Source organism: Lutjanus erythropterus, chromosome 5, assembly GCF_056507025.1.
Source record: "Lutjanus erythropterus isolate fLutEry1 chromosome 5, fLutEry1.hap2, whole genome shotgun sequence".
NCBI lineage: Eukaryota > Metazoa > Chordata > Actinopteri > Lutjaniformes > Lutjanidae > Lutjanus > Lutjanus erythropterus.
In genome coordinates, this window is record NC_139321.1 from 38841925 (window position 1) to 38864933 (window position 23009).

Consider the following 23009-nt stretch of genomic DNA (forward strand, 5'->3'; position numbering starts at 1 on the left):
AAAAGTGTGTTTGACTCCTCTCAAGCCGGCTAGGAGCATAATATTTCAAAATATTGATTTTCTTTTAGACTGCTGCTTAGACTCTAAATTGTTGTTGTTCCAATATCTTGAGGTGATCTGGACCAGTTTTTTGTTTGTTTTATATGATGCAACACTAAAGGCTAGATATAGAATATATGGTAAAATATAATCTTATAAAGAGTGCATCATAATAATCTTATAAAGAGCACAGTCTACACATGCTCTGAGATAAACAGAAACAAACAGAATGCAATGATTTGCTACTTTTTGGCCTATATTCAATTGAACACAGTACAAAGACAAGATATTTAATGTTCAAACTGACAAACGTTACTGGTTTTTGTAATTATACACTCATTCTGAATTTGCTGCCTGCAACATGTTGTAAAAAAGTGTGGACAGGAGCGTGTGTGCAGTCACATACACATCACCTTTTCTTTTAACAATAAATGTTCGAGAACTGAGGACACTAAAAGTTGCAGTTTTGACGATGAAATACTTTGTCATTCTTTCTTGATATAACACTTCAGCTGCTCAACAGTCCGGGGTCTCTGTTGTTGTGTTTCGTGCTTCATAATGCACCACACATTTTCAATGGGAGACAGGTCTGGACTGCAGGCAGGTCAGTCTAGTACCTTAACTCTTTTACTACAAAGCCACACTGTTGGAACACATGCAGAATGTGTCTTGGTATTGTCTTGCTGAAATAAGCAGGGACGTCTCTCTAAAAGACGTCGTCTTGATGGCAGCATATGTTGCTCCAAAACCTGTATGTACCTTTCGCTATTAATGGGGCCTTAACAGATGTGAAAGTTACCCATAATGCCATGGGCACTAACGCCCCTACATACCATCACAGCTGCTGTCTTTTGAAATTAGCGCTGGTAACAATCTGGATGGTCCTTTTCCTCTTTAGCCCTGAGGACACAATGTCCATGATTTCCAAAAACAATCTGAAATGTGAACTTGTCAGACCACAGCACACTTTTCCACTCTCTGTCAGTCCATCTCAGATAAACTGAGACTGAGCATTTGAGAAAGCCTCTTTCATACCCAATCATGATACTGTCACCTGCCACCAGTGAACCTGTTTAAATGTCCAGTGTTCCAAACAGGTGGGTTTTTGAGCCTTCCACAACTTTCACAGTCTTTTGCAGACCTTGTCCCAACTTTCTTGAAACCTTGTAATAAAGTTGATTTGACTTACTTTTGTTTGTATAAAGACTGACACCAAGGGAACCTCTAATGGCATGACATGTGGATGCACAACTCTGAAGCCTTTATAACTCTTCTGTATTTGTTTTCTATTTTGCCTCAGCTTGCGATTTATTTGTACTTTATTTCAACACTGAATGAGCCAAACAAACAAAATAAAGACAGAGCGAAGTCGTGGCGTACTTGCGAGGGGCCTGTGTTTGTCTAGTGATTTGGGTTTAGAGATTTTTGGGGGGATGGAGGGCGCACAGAGTCAAACGAGGTTGGGGAGGTTGTTGTCTCCCTCCGGGGCACGAGGAGGTTTTTCAGAAAACACTGCCAGTCACGTCTGGTCCTCTGCGGACAGTAAATCACGCTCTTCGCCGGAGCGCTTCCGCGCAGCAGCCCCGGCTCTCTCCTCAGCTGGAAATGCAATACGCCACGTACCCCAGGCGCCGGGACCACCCAGGAGGCACACGGGGTCACACACAGAAAAACAAATGTGCATGTGCTCGTACAATCACACCCACACCAACAATCAAGCACATTCACATACACGCATACTGTATATAACGTGCTTGTCCTCGGGATGTGAGGTGGAATGGTTTGTGGCATCAGGGGTGAGGGGGCAAAGGAATTTCACAACAAGTGGTGGTTTCAGTGGTTTCTCTCACTGGGATCTGAATACCGCAGAAACTCCCAACTTCCTCTTTGGCAAATATCAAAGGACGGTTGACCCTCTGTGTTCAAAGGAGCTACAGGCACGTCAGACATTCCAAGAAAACATCTAAAAAATTGTTAAAAACTAATTTAGGCAGAAATAAGTCACTAAGTATTGTGGTTTGGACACAGAGCTACAAGCAGAGATGAGGTCAAAAGTACCTAAAGCGCAATAACAAACTGTTGTTCATATGCTGTTTGTTTGTTGGTCGGATGCCTGAGCCCATGAGGCAAACCAAACTGCTAAAAGATGGTGAGGATTTTCAGGCCAGCTGCCATGTGCGACTTTGTTTTGGTTTCCCAAATTATGTTGGTTTCGGGAAGTGCAAAGAGGAAATCAAAATAAAGAGCAGCACAACTGGTCTGAGTAGCTGTGGATGTTCTCGGTCACAATAGCATTTTTACGACAGCCAGCTACAATATTTGTCACAGTCTATTCAACTCAAATTCAAATGCATCCCTCCAGGATTTTGCAGGCTTTTTATGGGATTGTTACAATGAAGTTGTGGTAGCAAGAGAGAACTGCAAAAGAAAGTTGCATTTTTTTGTAGAGTTCATTAAAAATCAAAGACAACTTGTTTCTAGGCAGAATAAAACCACACTTTGCTCTGAGTGTTCCACATAACCTTACAAAAAAGATTACAAAAATTCTAACAAAATATGATTCCTTTGTAAATGAATGCATCTCACTGTCATCTGCATCTGATGGGGGGTGGTATTCTTAACCTGGTAGTTTGTCACAAACCCAACTGTTTGGAAAAGGACGGGCACTTTCAAACAACACTTGGCAGCTGATTGGATGGCTCAGAAGAAGAGCGAAATCATTTCCATAGATAAAAACCTTCAGTACCTTCTTTGCTCTAATTTCAATGAAGAAATACTCTCCAGGTCTGATATAAGTGATGCTATAACAGTATCTATGCTAACATCTTCAAGAGCCACCGCTATTTTTTTTCTTTTAAATGAGTTGTTTCCATGGACGCGTCTTGTGGTCTGCGCACCTAAAACCACGCCCATAGCTGCCAGTAGTCCCTCCGAGGACGCTGATTGGCTTGTGCCACCTCTGGTGCGGAAACAAACGGATACCTTAAAGCCTGGCAAGATGGATTCTCCCGCAATCTCACAAATCCAGCTGCCTCGCAAAATAAGTGTATTCAATCAATAAGCAAAATCTTCTTGGAGCTCAAACTCTGTCAAAACAGTAAGTGCAAAATGATAAAATATAAAAGTGCGCAGAGTGTTAATTAATGTCAAAAACAATGACAACCTTGTGTTCTTTTCAGTACCTGTGACAAAATAAAAATACTAAAAACAAGGAAATAAAAGGATAAAAGGTTCAAGCCACGGAGGACTGCTATGATTGGTGGATTTTGCAGGAATCTATGACGATTGGCTGATAGGAAAAGTTGCTGTGATTAGATAAAATTGTAGAATTCATGGTGAATTGGCCAAATTTGCGTTAATTGTTGCAATTGCATGTTGTATTGAAGAAATTTATTAACAGGTTTTTTAATATAATAAAGCAATTAACTTCTTTTTGACTTATTTTGTACATTATGTAGCCCAGAAAAGAGAGCTAAGAGCAGGGAGATGTGTGAAAAACTTTGGTGACCACAGTCACAAACTGTCATGAGAACATGGTGCTTACCCTCACTCTCCAAAACAATATGGATGCCATCATTTTATTAAAATGCATTTTGACTTTCTGCATGACAGCAGGACAGCGTTTACTTGCCTGCCTCTTTGCAAACAGCTGCGAGATCAGCTCCTACGTATCCGTGAGCGGCGTCGGCCAGCTGCGTCAGCTCCTCCGTGGTGGCGCTGCACGGTACGAAACTCAGCTGCTTCTGCAAAATATCTGCACGCTCGGCAGCCCCAGGAACTCCCACCTGCCATCATGAAATCAACAGAACAGTAGATTCATTTAGAAATGAATTAAATGTTGACATTTTAAGCACTTGATCAATATTTTTTTCCAGTTATGTCTCTCAAAGTTTGTTCACATATGTGCTAAAAATCTGTGTCAGTGAGCACTTCTCCTTTGACAAGAAAATCCATCCACCTGACAGTTATGACACACAGCAAGATTATTGTACAGATGTGCCTCTGATTGGCTACAAGTCATTGCCTTCATTGTTTAGGTTGGTTAGGTTTAGGCATGAGGAGTGATTGGTTAGGGTTAGGGTAAGAATATATGGATCAGCCAATCAGAGGCAGTGGAGGGTAGCTCATGACTGTCGGTCTCTATCTGCCACACATGTCAGGTGGATGGATTATCTTGGCAAAGGAGAACCGCTCACCAACACAGATTTGAACAATATTTGTGTGCACAGAGGAAGTCTTACATTTTTTACTTGAACTTCTGAAAAATGGGAGCTAAAAACAAATGTGTGTTGTGTTTATATTTGCAGTCATTTTTGGTGCTAAACCAGGCACACAGCAGCGCCTGATCTCAGATCTCCAGAACCAGTCCAGAAACCACAAAATGTTTTGGTTATTCTGTTTGATGAATCACTTTACTTCCCCACTGATTCTGGCTTCTTTGTAAAGATCTGTTTATTTGGCAGGAATGTGTGTTTGGAGTTTTGATTTCATTTATGATGCAACAGACAGCCAAATAAGTTTATATCCTAACCAGGAAACTCTCACAACACCAGTGGTTCCCAAACCTTTTCTGGCATGCCCCTTCAGAAGCTGAAAGAAGTTCATGCACCAGTTCACAATAGGGGAATCAAATGATTAAAAAGGATTCAAGTTGAATCCTTCAAACAACCCTTGGACTATCTGAACCATCGTGGATCATCAAACAATGAGTAACTAATGCAGTAACTAACTGAAATACGGTGTGTCGATCATGTTTATGAACGTAATGGCGCCTGTGGGCGTTTATTTTGAACCATTTAGTTTGGAAGCCACAGTATCTACAGTGCGTGGTAGCACCCACCTCCAGCTCCTTGTCAAAGCGTCCTGGTCGGCGCAGGGCGGGATCGAGAGCGTGGGGCCGGTTTGTGGCCCCCAGGACCAACAGCTGACCTGGGTGACCCTCCTGGACGGACAGAAAAAAAAAAGAGCAGATATCAGTCTTGTCCTTGTAATTATGATTTAATGAAGCTATTGTACTGCTTTATGTCCCAGTCAGACAAAGCACAGTTTTGGCAGTGAGAGTTTTCTATGGGCACGAAGCATTTTGCACACTGCAAGAGTGCCAGAGTGTTAACTGAAGCTAACCAACATCAAAAGGTACAGATCTAAGTTTACGTCATGATCGGGCTGGGACGCTTATCTCCTGATTCAATACTATCACAATATTTGGGTGTTGTTGATGATTTATTGCAATTTTTGTTTGCTTTTTTAACATTAGACTGTGAAAAAGTTGAATCATACACTTCTACAGACTATATATCAGTCTGTCTTTCAGAGTTTTACTTCAGCGGCGTCAATGCTATACTGCATTTAAAAACCATAAATAAGGGACTTCCGCTCTAGCAGCCATGAGGTAGGCAGCATATTAACAGAGCTCCTCGATCATTAAGATAAACGCCGTATTTTCTTGAGAGATTGTTTCATATTAACAGAAGAAGTTAAAAAGGCGTTTACAACATGCCTAAACCAAAACAAAAAAACGTTTCACAGACAAAGGAAAGGGCTCAAACAGCCGAGGAAGAGTCGATCGAAGACGACACAGCTAGCCATCTTGACAAGGGGGAGCTACAGGTGGACGCAGACATGGCTAGCTTGCAGGTGATTTTGCGAGAGCGGAGAGAGTTTCGGCGTGAAAATGCAGACACTCTCCGAGAGATACGAGAGGACATTAAGGCAACTAACAGCAGAGTTGATGAAGCCGAAATACGAATTTCAGAGACAGAGGAAAGAGTGCAAGGGTTGGAGGAGGCTACGAGGGAACTGCTAAAGCTACAGGCCAAGCTGGAAGAGAAGCTAACGGACCAAGAGGGAAGAGCAAGACGGGAGAATATAAGAATTCATGGCATAGAGGAAGGGTCGGAGAGCAACTCCACATCGATGATAACATTTGTGGAAAATCTGCTGAAGGAGAAACTGGAGCTGCCCCCCACCGACGAACTCAAAATTGAGCGTGCGCATCGTGCACTGGGACCGAAACCCCCGGCCGATTCCGCCCCGAGATCCATAGTTGTTAAGTTCTCCAGCAGCAAAACTAAAGAAGAAATCCTAAAACTGGTGTGGCGAAAAAAGGGGTTTCTGTATCAGGAAAGAAGAGTTTTTGTGGACCACGATTATGCACCGGAGACCCTCAGGAAGCGCCGAGAATACGCGGAGGCGAAGAAGGTGCTGCGGGAGAATAACATACGGTTCCAAACTCCTTTTCCAGCCAGAATGAGGGTGTTTTACGAGGGAGAGACATGCCTGTACAACTCTGCAGAGGAAGCTACGAAGGACATGGTGAAGAGAGGTTTGTCCGTGCCGATATATAAACCACCAGCGAGCTGGGCTGACAGAGTGGCAAATCTGATGTGGCGCAAAATCCGGTCACCGAGAGGAGCAGACCAGCAGCCAGAGGCTCCGCGGGATGGTTTTAGAAAGAGACTGGATGCTTTCAGACGCACTGACCAGTAATTTTGTTTTGTCTCGGCGCGGATACCCTACGGTAAGGAGGCATAGCAGTAGAGACTGTGGAACAAACAATTAATAAATCACTGCCATGGGAGGTGTTTGGTTTAGGCTAATGACATCAATAATATAACATGTATGATCGGGGAAGATCTGACTAAGCTAAAAGTATGGACCGCTTTGAAAACTTAAAGGAGGGCCCTCCACAGCTGGAGACACATGGAGGCTTTCCCTCCAAGCCGGTAAAACATCTCGGCTCCTTCAAGGTCACAAATGAGACCTCAAAACAGGAAGTTCAATTTGAGAAATCTATTAAGTTCATGTTTTTCTGGGACTGTTTTACTCATGTTCTTTTTTGTGTTCATGTTTTTACGGAGTTTGAGTGGAGGGGGGTAGTGAAATCAAAGGTGACACCTGATTTATAATGGAAAGCCAAAAGGTTCCACTTAGGTTGGCTTCTTATAATGTGAAGGGTGTACTTAACCCGGTAAAAAGAAGTAAAATTCTGGGCAAAATGAAAAAAGACAAGGTAGATATAATATTTCTGCAAGAGACCCATTTAACCGATCCTGAACATGCTAAACTTAAAAGGCAAGGCTTTAACCAGGTTTACTCATCTTCCTATAAAACAGGACATAGAAGGGGGGTGGCTACACTGATATCAAAAAGAGTGGTCTTTGAAAAGATATCTGAAATCATGGACAAAGAAGGTAGGTATAATATGCTTGTAGGAAAATTAGAAGGATCAGAAGTAACTCTTCTAAATGTATATGCACCTCCAGGCGCGACGTGGGGGTTTTATAGACAAATATTTGATCTAATGATTACAAAAGCCCAGGGAATGGTGATTTGTGGTGGTGACTTTAATCTGAGACTGAATCCAAAGTGGGATGTGTCAAGAACAACTCAGGCTCAGAATAACACAGTAGGCAATAAGGTGAGAAAAATGATAAGAGAGATGGGCATTTGTGATGTATGGAGGGAGTTAAATCCTACAACTAAAGATTACACTTTTTATTCTCCACCACATAAAACCTACTCAAGGATCGATTATTTTTTTATGTACAGTAAAGATATTGGTTTTGTAAGGTCTTGTAAAATTGGGATAATGGACTTGTCAGACCACAGTCCAGTTTACCTAGATTTAACTTTAAAAAATAGCAAAAACACTTTTTCTTGGAGACTTAATTTAAATGTACTTAAAGGGAAAATGAAGGAAGATCTTCAAAAGGAAATTCAGTTATACCTATCAGAAAATGATAATGGGGAAGTGTCCCCACTTATGGTATGGGATGCAGGTAAAGCTGTCCTGAGAGGGAAAATCATTGCGAAACTGGCCCTACAAAAAAGGCTCAGACAGGAAAAATTAGATAAACTAGAAAAAGAGTTAGGTAATTTAGAAAAAAAACATAAAAAAGATGTCCAATTGGACATTACTCAGAAAATTAAGGAAATTAAAAATCAGATCAAAGAAATTTACGAGGTTGACATTCAGAAGAAGCTAACCTTTTTGAAACAGAGGTATTATGAAGTAGGTAGTAAATCGGCTAAAATTTTGGCTTATAAATTAAGAAAGCAACAAGCAGAGAGGGTAGTATATAAAATCAAAGACCCAATCACTAAACAAATGAAGCATGACTTTCAGGACATTCACAGTTGTTTTGAAAAATATTACAAAAATTTATATGCCCGGATGGCTAGTAAGGGGGACAGGTTACCTGAATCTCTGCTTGCTTCACTTAATCTCCCAACAATTACAGAAGACCAGAATAAAGTCTTATTGGCCAATGTGACCATAGGAGAACTCCAAAAGGCAATCCATAGACTCAAACCTAATAAGTCTCCAGGATCCGATGGGTTCCCAGCGGAATGGTATAAAACTTTCAGTGACTCCTTATCACCATTACTATTGAGAACGTTCAATTGGGTCCTTGAAAAAGGGGAGATTCCTCCATCTTGGAGGGAAGCGATCATAACTGTAATACCGAAAGATGGAAAAGATAAGACAGACTGCAGTAATTACCGCCCAATTAGTTTGTTGAACCAGGATTATAAACTCTTCACATCAATTCTAGCAAAACGCTTAGAAATAATACTCCCAGATATTATACAGCTGGATCAAGCAGGGTTCATTAGACAGAGGCAAACACAGGACAACGTTAGAAGGACATTACATGTCATTAACCATATAAACAAAGACAATTTAGAGGCTGTATTGTTAGGGTTAGATGCAGAGAAGGCATTTGACTCTGTTGACTGGTCCTTCCTATATAAGACACTAGAGAGGTTCCAGTTCCATAATGATTTTGTTAAAATAATACAAGCTTTATATTATAAGCCAACAGCCAAAATTCGGATTAACGGAGGATTAACAAATAATTTTGAACTAGAAAGGGGATGTCGACAGGGCTGCCCTGTGTCCCCACTCTTATTCGCCATCTTTATAGAGCCCTTAAGTCAGTGGATAAGACAGAATGAGAAGATAAAGGGGATCATGGTGTCTCAAGAAGAACACAAAATTGCCTTGTTCGCTGATGATATTTTGATATACTTGGGGCATCCATCCACTTCCCTTCCAGAATTGCTTGTAACCCTGAGGGAATATGGATTATTATCAGGTTATAAACTAAACACCCACAAATCCCAAATTTTGACATTTAATTATTCGCCTAGCCAACTCATCAGAGAGGAATTTAAAGTCAATTGGGATTCAAAGTCAATTAAATATCTAGGTGTGAATATCCCCAAACACCTGAATATGATTATATCAGAGAATTACGACCCCTTGTTTTCCAAAATTAAATCTGATCTGACCAGGTGGAATCTAGTTCCCTTTCTAGGATTAGGCCAGAGGGTGGAAGCAATAAAAATGAATGTGTTACCCAGATTACTATATCTATTCCAAAACATACCAGCGGAACTTCCAAAAGGGAAATTCCAGGAACTAGACAAATTGATATCAAGATTTATTTGGCAGGGGAAGAGGCCAAGAATTCGCTATAAGATTCTTCAACTAGCAAAAGACAAAGGAGGCCTCTCTCTCCCGAATATAAAAAATTATTACCAAGCGGTGCAGATAAAAATTTTGGTTAACATTTGCAACCCTTCTTATAAAGCGAAGTGGAAAGACATAGAATGTCAGATATCTAGTGATATCCCTTTACAAGCAGTTATAGGGGACAGTGGATTGTTTATTCATCTAAAAGACATAAACCCATGGATAAAAATGTCAATTAGGATTTGGCATAGGATAGTCAATGAAAACAAGGCCAAAGAACCTTACTGGATCATAAGATGGATAGGATATGACTCAGATTTCTTGCCAAACAGGATGGATGCAAGATTTAAACAGTGGGCCAGTAAAGGGCTAATAAAATACAGTGACCTCTACGAGGGGGGCACAATGCGACAATTTCAAGATCTTAAAAATCGATTTGGTTTAACCAATCAAGACTTTTATAGATTTTTGCAACTTAGACACTACCTAGAGAAAACAACGAAAAAGGAAGAATTGCAACAGACTAATTTGGGTATAGTGAAGATATTTCTACTCAGTTACAGGTCAGACCCTGGACGTGGAAATATATCGAAGATATATAAGGTGTTGCAAGAGCTAGTAAGAGAGGATACTGCATATATCAAAGAGAAATGGGAGAAGGAGAGTAAAATCACGATACAGATGGAAACATGGGACAAAATAATTTTACAACAGTGGAAAAGTACATCTGCTCTGTCCTGGAGAGAATTTGGGTGGAAAAGTATAGTTAGGTTTTTTAGAGTTCCAGCTCAAAGGATTTCTTTGGGAGGTAGTACATCCTGCTGGAGATCCTGTGGCGAGAGCAAGGCAACACATTTTCATGTGTTTTGGGACTGCCCGGTCATTTTAAAATATTGGGAAGAAATTAAACTGAATATAGAGAAAGTCATGAAAATAGTGATTCCATCAGGGTTTGAGACCTTATGTCTGGGGCTAAGACCGGACATTGTTAAGGGACCTGAAAATAAATATATGTACAATATTCTACTATTAGCGAGTAAGAAAGCAATCACAAGGAAATGGTTGGTAAAAGATTCTCCTACAGTTGAGGATTGGATCAAAGTGGTTCAAGATATCTTTATAATGGAGAAGCTAACATTCATTCTCAGGCTTGAACAAGATAAGTTTGAAAGTTACTGGAAAAGCTGGATAAACTATCTAGCAACTTATAGGCAAGATGATGGGTAAAGTGATAAAAAACCCCTAGTTTCTGACTCCACTCATTTGGTTCTGTTTTTTGTTTCTGTTCAATAATTACACTATTACAGTGTTACACATGTATGCAGCAATCTATCTTCATTTGATTTGTTAATATTATAATTTGTGTTGCTGTTGCTCTTGTCACCGCTGTTATCACCCCATGATAAGATATTGTTAACAGGAGAAATCATGGATAAAGGAAGGTGCATATGGGGCAGACAAATTATTTATTATTACGGTTGTCATTGTTATTTTCTAGTTGTTATTATTATAATTTCTCTTTTTTTGGATAATTAGGTTGCCTATCAATCCAGTTATAAGTTTAACTGTATAGGAGTACCATGATAGAGAGTGTAGGTGCTTTTGTAATTATGTGATTTTTTTTTATCTTATTTTATTTATTTCTTTATTTCTTTATTTATTTCTTTATTTTTCCTCTTTCTTTTTTTTTCTTTCCTTCTTTTCCTTTTTTAACCTAGTTTTTCTTGTCGTATCTGCTTAGATGATAAGACTGGATGACTTGTGTATAAAATTAAGAGCAACATGTATGAGCTGTATTCTCTTCAAATAAAGAGTTTAATAACAAAAAAACCATAAATAAAATACTTTTTGAAGTGCTACATTTAGCTGTTCCTGCTAATTTCCATCAATGGGCATTCCCATTATGTGCTAGCATCGAGCTAACGGACTAGACACGAGTAATTTATATAAATAAAAGAAACTATTCAAGAATCCAAAAATTTATTTTGAAATCGTGAAAAAAAAAAAAAAAAAAAGAATCAGGATACTTTAGAAAATTGTTTTTTTTTTCTCCCACTTCTGCTTCACAGTAAAATCACAATTAAGCTGAGGATGATTGATTCATTGGCTGCCTTAAAAAAAAAAAGAAGAAAAAAAAGTGTGCTTTGTGTTTTGCAACCTGCTAGATGTGCTCTGTCTGACTGGGGCCTTAAATAAACAGACATATTGAGTTAGCATACATTATGTTTATATATTTTCCTGATAGTCTACTGCAGTGATTCCCAATGTATGGGCTGCGGCCTTTCGGTGGGCCATGAAGACCCCGCTGTGGGGCCTTGAGAGGTCATGAAAAAGAATTAAATTAAAACTTTTTTTTGTTTCAGTTTAATAGACCCTTACACAGTTGACATCATCAAAAAGCTACATGCACATTCTGGCAACAGAAGAAGCATTCTATCCCGTTGAATTAAATGTTCTACCAGCACCAAAGTCACCAAAATGTCTGGTTGCTGCATATACAATACGTCAGAAATGAGATTCTGGTCAACTTAAGTGGTTCAGAATTCAAACAGGATCACGACCGTTTCAGAGCAATCGGCGGTGTCTCTGGCTGCAAGCTATTAAACATGTTGGCTGGACTGAGGACACGATCAAAACTGCTCATGTTTGCAGCAGCCCACTGACAAGCTGTTGTGGTTCATTACACTTCGGTTACCGAACTGCACGTGCAGCTTACTCATTCTTTACAAACTGTAAAAGAGTCTATAAGTTGATCAGAATTAATAAAAAGAGCCATGGGATGTAGATGACATGTGTTATCTGTTCTAGTGTAAGAGGTGTTACACTGTATTTCGTGATTTGTTACATCAACCCTATAACTTGTCATTGGTACGATCAGTCTCGTGTGTTGATCAGAGTTGTGATTAAAGGTTTCCACAGCCGTCAGAGGATTTCAGTTTTCAAATTGGGCTGTGGCATTCTCAAGTTTGGGGATGGCTGGTCCAGCAGCTCTCATCAGGCTGCGTTTTCCCTCAAGCAAAGTCGGTATCTAATGGATTACAGTGTTTCAGTGGTACTAATGTTACTCCAGGCCACACAGTAACTTTTCCACTTTTACTAAGTGATCATTTTCCAGTGAAAACTACTGAAGTTGAGTCGTGTTTGTCCACTCGCAGCTGTGGTAGCTGTGGGGCTGCTTTTCAAAACTATTAAAAGTGTAAAAATAACAGATGATGGATATGGACGGGTCCATTTCAAACTACCACTGCCAAATCTGCTGTACTGGCTAAGACATAAACTAGGAATTACATGCAAATTGTTGCTTTGAGTCATCAAGTAAAACAGCCTTGTATTTAACTTCAAGACCGAGGAACTGTAACTCTATCCAGTTGGTTTTCATAAGCAGAGCCTCAGAGAATTTTTGACCCCGGTGTGATGCTAAACTTGTGTCAGTCCTGAGTTTCTCGGGGTGGTCTGCCTGCAAGATGAGAAATTTCTTTTTCCACCTTTCAATACCGCGGGGAGAATTGAAACACAAATAAATTATAGTGCGAGCAAGAATGCTGAGGAGCAGGAAGTGCTCTCTCCACATTCCACAAGCCAATCAGCGCTGATGACCTTGGATCATCTGGTCTGGAAAGCAGACAGCGGCACGGAGCAGGCAGGGAGTCGGTGCATCTGCGCAGTATCACCGATCCAAATGAGGGCTCTCTTCTGCCTGGGCACATGGAGATGTACTTTGCTGATAAAGTTATGCCAAATTGGCAGGTCATGGCAACCTTAGGTGATTTGTTTCCCAGGCTCCCTTTGGGTGTGTGTGTGTGTATGTGTGTGTGTGTGTGCGAAGGGGGGTGGATCATCTTTTTTCTCATCAGGCACTGACAGAGCGCTCAAAGGACAAACAACACCCCAGAGATACAGCCCACAGTGTCTGAAGGGCGTCCAGCACGCAGAGATGGTTTCTGCATGACAATCTGCATTTCCAATGAGGACATTTCCTGACAGAGCCACGTTCTGCTGCACAGAGATGTGTTCTTTAAGGACGTGTGTGCTGAATGAGCTGTTGCTACTCAATGTAAAGCAGACTTTACTGTTAATAATGAACTGATGCAAAAAGACTGTAAAGCTGCAACAATTTGAAAGAAAATGAGTTGACAACTATTTTGCTAACTGATTAAACACAGAGGTAGGTGCTTCAGTAGAGATTTCAGGTATCTGTGATTCATTTTTCGGGCAACTTTTAACTTTCACTCCCTACATTTTCTCACAAATCTCTGTACTTTCTATTTGTATAAGCCATGTATTTGACTTCTGTTTAAAGCATTTGATTTCTGTTTAATGCATAATAATTCCTCCAAACACTAAGGAGGTGTATCGTACAGGCTGAATGCCACAGTAGATTTAAGGTAATGCCATCAAACATAGGTGTTGGCAACTGGGAGGAAGCACACAGTTTTTGACTGTCCTCGGTCAACATCGTGGCTGTATTTTGTTTATTTTTAAGTTGTTTAAAGTGATGGATTATTGAATTTGGGATAATGTGTGATGACGATGATAAACCAGTGAGCCTGAACATCATTTTTCCAAGTACACGTCTAAACAACTGTAGTACAGTTTGCAGCCAGTAGCAGCTAAAGTATAGGACCTAGTCACTACTCTACTCCTTAGGTTTTCAAAACAGGCTTGTTACTTTAATTTTAATGCATTTGAGGGGAATTATTGTTTTTATTTTGTGTCACTACACGCTGCCCTCTCAGCATTGAGGCTGAATCAACTGAAACAGAAGGGACAATAACATGTAGGGGAAAAAAATGACATAACGGCATAATACAGATGTAACAACACGAAAAATTATGGAATAAGATGATGTAAATAATGTTGCAAGGTGAAAGACTTAACATGATGAAAAATAACTATCAAGACAAACGATGCAGCGAGGTGAAAAAGATGACAAGATAACAAGATGGAAAATATATTCCAATAGCAAAAATTACTTTAAATGATGAAAGAATACAATTCTTAGAAAAATGTCAAAATATTTTGATATCAAACCACAGCAGGAATTTTTCTGTGGTGCTCCTCAAGGTCTTGGTGTCGTACTGTGGCATTTTGGAGGGATACTGGACCATCTTTATTCATTATTGAGTGGTGAAAAATGGTTAAATCTTGCAACAAATCTGCATAACAAATGGTATCAACCCAACAACTGCTGCAACAACTTATAAGACATGATAGAGCACAGGAAGGACTATCATATACTTCAATTTAGAACGTTGTAAGCCATTATACACTCAGTGTAAAAACAAAAAAAAAGTTTTAAAACTTTGAGACAGTTTTGAAACTTTGGCAGTTTTGAGATGAACTAAATAAAGTGTTGCTGACCTGTAATCTTTTGTTGAGATCATATACTTTTCTCCTTTAGATGAAACTAAATCTTGTGAGTTTCAGAAACCACCAATGATTTGTCTTTATTTGGATGCTTAAAAATACCAAAACATTATTAGCTGGTAAAACTCCAAATCTACTGAATTAAGTTGCCTTGAAATTTTAAGTTTTCTCAACTTTTTAGTTTTTACAGTATATTAACTTGGTGCAATGAGAGGTGTGAATGAAAATTCAAACTACTGAATTTCAAAGTTGCATTTACTAAAAATGTTTGACTTGGGTTAATCAAATATTTTAATTTAACTGTAATCAAAGACTACATTTAACACCAACTATATTTAAGCTCTGTCACCGTGTTTGGGTTTCAAGTGCTCTAAACATTCATAAACTTTCAAAATTTGAATAGGTGCCTAACCAAAACACAATTTGTATTCCAGATTTATGATTAGAAAACCAAAACACAGATGGAATAATGGGAAAAATGTTACCAAATGGATGAGAGATCAAATTATAAAGGACATTAACTTCTTGTACTTTGGGGTCATACAGTATTTTTTTTGTCTACAGGGCGGAAAAACTGATATTAGAATCAACATACAAAAGTCACTGTTCATATAATTTACCAACTCATACGTGGATATAAGAATACTTACTGAACCAATCCCGTCCATCAGTGTCAGGAGAGAAGCAACAACTCGTTTCTCCACCTCGTTCTGCGCTCCCTCTCGCTTCGGGCACAAAGCATCCAGCTCATCAATAAAGATGATCGCAGGTTGTCTGTCAATCATGTGAAAATGTGAGAGAAGAGCAAAACTGATTATGAAAAGATCAACTGTAAGAACCGAAATCACAAGCTGATGATGACATACTGCAAATCCTCAACAGATTTTAAGATTTCATTTAATGGTGAGGACTGTTAAATTATAGATCAAATATCAGTAGTTCTGTTCTATTAAAGGGATAGTTCATGCAGAAATGAAAAGTCAGTTTTTATGTACTCACCCTCATCTTTATTTTGTTAGTCCACAAAACACTGCTGGAGTTTCACAGGAAAACAGTGCTGCAGAATCTCCCAACAATGGAAGTGAATGGTGACCAGTTTTCAAATGTAAAACACAACAGAATAAAAACATTAAATGCCTCCACACTGCTCATCTGGTGTAATCCAAGTCTCCTAAAGCCCCAACATGCCAAGTTGACTAATAAAATATTATTTCCACCATGTTTTTAGTCTGAATCTTCACTGTAGATCCTGAGCTTGGAGCCACGTTCACATGCACACTGTCTGAACTGTGTGTGTGTTGTGACGGTGTGCAAATGGCATGTCGGGACTTTGGGAGACTTGGATTACGCCAGACGAGCAGTATGGAGGCATTTTATGTTTTCTTTCGAGTTGTTTTTTATGTTTGAAAACTGATCACCATTCACTTCCATTGTTTGTGAGATTCTGCAACACTGTTTTCCTGTGAAACTCCAGCAGTGTTTTGTGGACTAACAAAATCAATCTAACTCTGTTGTCATGAGGGTAAGGAGATAATGACTAAATTTTCATTTTAGGGTAAACTATCCCTTTAAATGTGCTTGATGTTTGATATTAGACTGGAAGGGCATAATTTTTTTCTACTTTTACTTATAAAAAAAAGAAATAATAACATATTAAAAGACATAGGACAATAAAAAGAAAACATTCAGTGAATTGTGAAAAAAGGAAAAAAAAATGTTGGAGTGATATACTAGAATAGTATTAATGTTTTTTCTGGGCAGCTGGATTGATTAAAAAGTTTACCTCTGAGATGCTTCAGTGAATATCTGCCTCAGCCTCGCTTCTGTTTCACCATAGAATCTGAAAAGACATTCAAAAACAGAATTAAACTACTTTACTATTTAATTACAGCTTCAGATCAAGCGCAGGGTCGTGTGCCTCATAATATCATACAGTCCATACAGAATAATATCCCGCTCCTCCCATGTGTTACACTGGGACAGAAAATTGATGCAATATGATCGTACTTGCTCATGATCTCTGGGCCGTTGATCACCGTCATGTGAGCTCCAACCTCATTGGCTATGGCTCGTCCAATCATAGTTTTCCCTGTGCCTGGGGGACCATACAGAAGCACTCCTCTGGGAGGTGGGATCCCTGCATAGAAAACATTAAATCTTTGACTTTTACGTACATTATAATGAGACCATTATGGGTATCTGTATCTGCTTGCATAAACCACCTTAGATTTCAGTTACATTTGTCCTTTAACATATTTCCCTAAGCCAGGGGTCTGCAACCGTCACTATGAAAAGAGACATTTTTGGCCAAAAGAAGAAAATACGTCTGAAAGCGAAAAACATGTTTGAGCCTTTCCATGAAATTAACACATTCTATTTAATCTTAATAATCTATATTAGCCTATATACAGCAATAGTAGGTCTCATTAATATCTTTTACCTCATGTGGCTACTCTGCAGTGGGCTATTTATAATTAAAATCCCATTTATATGTTGTTGTTTTTTTATTATTGGGGGATACTGTTATCAAAAGACAAAACTGAAAGAGAAGAAAAACTCCACTGTCATGTGGAGCTCTACTTAGAAATAGATTAGTAATAATAACAATAATAATTATAGTAATAAATCCACTGTGCAGGGGGGCGAGCTGTGTCCTCTGTGGCCTGAGTGCTCAGGCAGGACCCTCAGGTAACTGCCGCACTGGCAAGAGGGATCAGTTCAGGTAGTTGTGAGGTCTGTCAGTCCACGTGCTGTTGGAGAGGAGTGCAGTGGAAGAGAGGAGCGTGCAACCTGCCAGAAAAAACCCAGCTCAAAATATAATGTTGGCGAAGAGAAGGAAATAGGAGGACATAATAAAGGTCAGTGTTCATTTTCTTTAGGCTACAGTGGATGTGGATGTTCAGTTTCATGTGGCTGCAAACAGGCTGCCACAAATTTATGTTTAATCATGGTGTTTTTCTGCTTTAAGGATTATTTAATAAAAATAAAAATAAAAATAAATGCATCCCACAAACAGCTCATGAGAAATGACTTTAAATCAGAATGACAGCAGTCGCCTGTGCACACCGCTGGGCTGATTAGCTCCTTCCTTCCAAACTTGCTTAATACAGACACACAGTCACCAAACATTATTTTCATGCTTGGTATATTGCAGTGTTTGTGTTTCGTCACTAGCCAGTCAAACATAATAATGTTGTATATATTAACGTTAGCTATATCACTTTATTGAAGGTCACCAGTTTGTCACCTCCCGTCAATGTCTGGCCATCTCCTTTCTTGCTGTTGCAGTAACATTTTTATATTTTTTCATTACTTCAGTTAGTTTCACAGGTACACATAAGTAGTTACTCAAGTTGTTAAGGGGAAACACTTAAAGATCAATGTGATGTCATTTATTTTTCTTCTCACATGAAGGGACAGATGGAGGGGTGGCTTGACTGGTTTGGTTTTCTTGTCATGTTGAAATTTTAAACATTACATGTTTTGCATGTTCAGAATTTTAAACATGTAAATGTATAGTTTCTATTTTTTTGCATTTTTTGATTTTGTAATGGTAAACATTATTCGAAAAGTGCTCTAGCAGTACTGTATTTTGTTATGGTCATGTAAATAAAGCTATTTGAATTTGATCAAAGGGTTTTCCCTCACAATGGGAATAGGTAGTCACATGTTACTGTTTTTAAAGTTTAATGTATGTCCACCTACCATAGTTGGAGAACAACTCGGGGTGTTTCAGAGGAAGCTCAATTGTCTCTCTGATGACATCCAACTGGCTGCTGAGCCCGCCAATCATAGTGTAGGTGACCTTTGACCTTTTATCCTCTGCCTCTGGATCCTCCTGCCCCGCTCTGTGTTTGAAACTGACTTTAGTAGAGCAGGAAAGGCAGTAGAAGGTGTCAGTACTCAAAGCACCACCAGGGGGAGCTGTGGGGACTTTCTCTGCCTGCTGCGAGATGAGTGAGCTCTCCAGACTGACAGCATCCTCTGCTGACCCTGCAGCAGGATTCTGGGAGTTGTAGGAGGGAGTGCAGGGAGCAAGGGGTGAGGAGAGAGAGGGGAGGTGGGCTGGTCGGAGTGGGGTGCTGGCTGCAGGCCCGGGCTCTCCAGGCGTGCCCGGTGCCCCGTCAGCGTTGTTGTCATCCACAGTGAGCAAGCTGAGCTGCAGGGAGAGGTCGGCTGACGTGGAGTCCAGCACGGAGTTCATCACGGAGGACTCCTCCATGTCAGGGCCCGGTCCTGGGGGAGGAGCTGGTCTGTGGAGGGTGACACCGTCCTCTCCTCTTATGGTCTCGACCCGGAGGCTGCATGACCGGCCAAAGTAAGTCAGGGAGATGACATTTCCTGGCAAAATGATGTTCCCAACTGGCACAAGAAAGAAAAAAAACAGTAGTTATTCCACCAGGGCAGTGTGGACAGTCATAAGACTCAACACAAACAGCAACTCAAAATCAGGACACAGTATTCTTTTTTTGCCAAGCAGAGTAAAAGTACAGGTTTAACATTGAGCCTAACCAGTATTATCAGTCCATCATCTACATCGCCTATATTAGCATATATGTTGTGCAATATGAAAACTTTTATTTTAAAGGGAGATATAAGTAGTAACTCTGTGTGCAAAAATTAGTACTACAGTACAAATAGTGAGTTGGAGCCATAGAGTGTTTATTAAATAGGTTGTAATCCTGTTTAATTTATGATCTATGGATGAAACTAGTTGTCCCCTCCTCATGCATTTCTGCCCCAGTCATGGTAGAGACATGCAGACTACAGGAGGGCTGGATGCACACAGCCTCGACACTGACAATAACAAGGGACAACAAGTCCTACACTGTACATTGAGCAGCTGTTTATAACTGTCAGTTGTCTGTCAATGTCTCTGAAAATACACACTCTGGATGATGAGTTAAGTTAGGATTTATAAACATCTACGCCTTCTACAAGATCATTGATGATTTCTTACAACTCATTAACAGACACTCATTCTGCAAAATGTATGCATTAATTTGAACTCTGTGTGAAACAGACGTACAAAAACAGTTATTTCGGTCTGGAATGGAAATTTCAAAACTGTGGGAAACGGGGATGGAAAGTGAAGCGAGTATTTCAACTGAACATGTTTCCTTTACTTCAATCTATTTATGATTCATTACAGTAAATATATTACAGATTTCTCCTTTAACTTTTGGAAGTGATATCATTTTGAACAATAAACTTTATTGTTAAGCTATAAAATATCATGCCTTTGTCACAAGTATTTTATAATTACATTTGAGGGATCAGTGCAATGTATGTAAGGGACAATATACAGTGAGTGGGTCATTATCACTAAATAAACCCTGACAGCCTGGTCTTGAATTATCCTATTTTGTAATAATGACCAGCTCACTGTACATTATCCTTCTTATTACACGGCTGTTAACTTTTAAAAGGTCAATAATCTGGCACAAAAATTACTTCTAAAATGATTTTATTTAGTTAAAAATGACATTATTGCTTCTCCAGAGTCTATGATCAGAACTATGTCCATAGCAACGGTCTGTTCTTCATAGCAACAGTCTGCCATAGAGGAATAACAGACATTAGAATGCTGTACCTGACCAATCAAAATCAAGTATTTAACAAAGCCATGTAACATTCTGTATAAAAAAATATCAGCCTATGTATCGATATCTCTCTTTTTTTTTAATCTCTAATATCAGTATTGACGTCAGGCCAAAAAACCCAGTATCAGTCAGGCTCTAGTTTTGGAGTCAGAGATGAAGAGATGATGGATGATGAAAAAGAAAGAAGCAAAGAAAACAAGACCTCACATTTTCTGTGAGGAACAGTACAATACAAACCAAAGCAGCAGCATACACTGTTGAAATAAAATCAAAAAATACTGGACAAATTATTGTAAATGAATCAATTCACAAATACCAAAAATCTATTTTTGTACACTGTTAACAAAGTTATGCTGATAGAACAAAAAGAAATCAGCTTCAGTTTTTGGTCAGACTTGACTCTCATCATGACCAGTTGGCTACACTGCAGGTAATGGCAATGGTTCATATTCCATTTACATTACAGTCATGTCATTTTGTAGCAAAGTAAGAGCCTGAAAATAGTGAAGCCTTTTTCATTTATTCTATCAAGATTTCTGAAGAAGTGACAGACTTTCCCACCCCTTACTCTTAAAGGTAGAGTCAGTCAGAGTTCATAAATGCATCAAGACATCAGATACAAATGTTTTGGAGTGATGAAACGCCCCACGCACAGCAAAATAATGAATGATGTCATTAAACATGCAACAGTGTGAAGAAGTGACTGACTTACCCAGAGACCTCAGAAAGAAGTTCTTGAACTCATCTGTCTCTAGTGTGTCGTCTTTTGACCTGAATGAAAGTCATTTGTTAGTAAGACTCAACTAAACACATTTTGTGATGTTTTTAACCTATTATATATATAGATATATAATATACAACATATAATACAGAAATGTATTTAACCAGGAAAGTGCCCTACTGACACAAAAAAAAACGTTTACATAAGCAGCAACACACAGAACATAAAATATAAGTTACAAAACACACACTTATAATGAAGTGGATAAAATATGAAGAGAGTAATCAAGGATCACAGGACACACAAAGCATAACAAGTAATATTAGAAAAGAAATACTTCTGTTAAAGATTATTGCAGATAAATGCATAATATGGATGAATAAAATCTCAACTAATAATTCTCTCTGACTCACTTAAATTTCATAATTTGAGGTGCAGTTGTGAAATTTGACCAGCAGATGGCAGCATTTACCTGAGATACACAACATAAAGGAGCCCAAGCCTCTGGACCAGTGTGTCATATACAATCTATAGGTTTTTTTTTTTTTGGTTTTTTTTTTTGAGAGGTATAAACATATTACTGGTATACCTTCAGCAGCTAAAAAAAAATCTCAGCTGCAGATATTCTTTAATCTGCTTCTGTTTTTGGAGGAAAAAAAAACAGAAAAAAGTACAGGTCGAAAACTTTAACATGCTTCCAAACTAATACAGTTTTCCTGAGTGGTCTAAACTTATTGTTATACCTCAATCAGCTGTTGGCATTAGGATTTAAAATTTCAGTTGCACATGTTCTTCAATCAGATTGTTAATCATCTGTTCTTTAATAAAATTTATATAGAAAAGTTGATTTTTTTAAATTTTATTAATTGTGTAGTTTTATGATACTCCTGATGAAATTGACGCAGGGCAATAAATATTAAATAAATATGTAATAAATGTGTATTTAGTCTACTCTTAGTGATTAAAAGGGATGGAAAAATATTGGAAAAATACCTGTGTCGAACGCAATACTACACACCTACAGCCTACAAAATAAAGTCGAGTCAACACCTCTCTAAAACAGTTTTTATTTCTATTTTTAAAATGTATAATAACTTAATGTAGTATAATTGTTTGAGTAATATTTTTTTTTACCTGTTGGAGAGAACCACCTCCTCAGCCTGAAGCACAGGACCTGTTAGTGGGTGCAGCATCACCTCGTCCCCTGACTTCACTCTCAGGTTATTCTGAGCACATTTCTGAAGTCCAACTTTTCCACCAGGAAAGGAGGCAACCGGCCATCCTAAACAGACCTGAGAGACAGAAGAACCCAGTTATTATTGAAAAAAGCTTTCAGAGCCGCAGGCGGCTGAAGGTCAGGAAGGAGGCATCCTGAAACCATCCATCGACTACGGCTTCACAAACAACATTTATGATTATGATTTTAATATAAAAAAAACTAAGTATCTGAAATTCAAACTGAAAAAAAAGAGAAGGAAAAAGACACCTCTTGTTGTCCTGTGGGACTCGTCAGCAGGACTGGTCTCCCGATGCAAACGCCAGCTGACTTCATTGAATTGAGGCTCAGTTGTGCCAGTGTTGACCTGCAACTTTTGGGTGTTTTGTCATCAGCTGTGAGGAAAATAAACAGAAATATGACAAGAAATCTAATACAAATATTAGCTTCAGTGAATGCTGCAACATTTAAATGGTAAAATGTAAATTCATTAATAAGAAAAGTACAAAATAACACTGTCAGAGGCATTCTACTGCATAATTAATGCTTTTACACTTAGCTGATAATTCCTCCGTGCTTTTA

General features: G+C 39.0%; 1 protein-coding gene across 1 annotated transcript in view; it reads right to left on the reverse strand.

The window, feature by feature from the left end:
* afg2a (AAA ATPase AFG2A) overlaps positions 1 to 23009 on the reverse strand; it is a 215237-nt gene that overhangs the window by 189492 nt on the left and 2736 nt on the right. The window contains exons 2-10 of the mRNA XM_084719790.1: positions 22698 to 22822; positions 22346 to 22503; positions 21203 to 21261; positions 18593 to 19249; positions 16895 to 17024; positions 16671 to 16727; positions 15538 to 15661; positions 4880 to 4981; positions 3671 to 3824 (exon numbers count right to left, since the gene is read on the reverse strand). Of these exons, the coding sequence (XP_084575916.1) occupies positions 3671 to 3824; positions 4880 to 4981; positions 15538 to 15661; positions 16671 to 16727; positions 16895 to 17024; positions 18593 to 19249; positions 21203 to 21261; positions 22346 to 22503; positions 22698 to 22822 (1566 nt within the window). The remainder of the gene's footprint in view (positions 1 to 3670; positions 3825 to 4879; positions 4982 to 15537; positions 15662 to 16670; positions 16728 to 16894; positions 17025 to 18592; positions 19250 to 21202; positions 21262 to 22345; positions 22504 to 22697; positions 22823 to 23009) is intronic.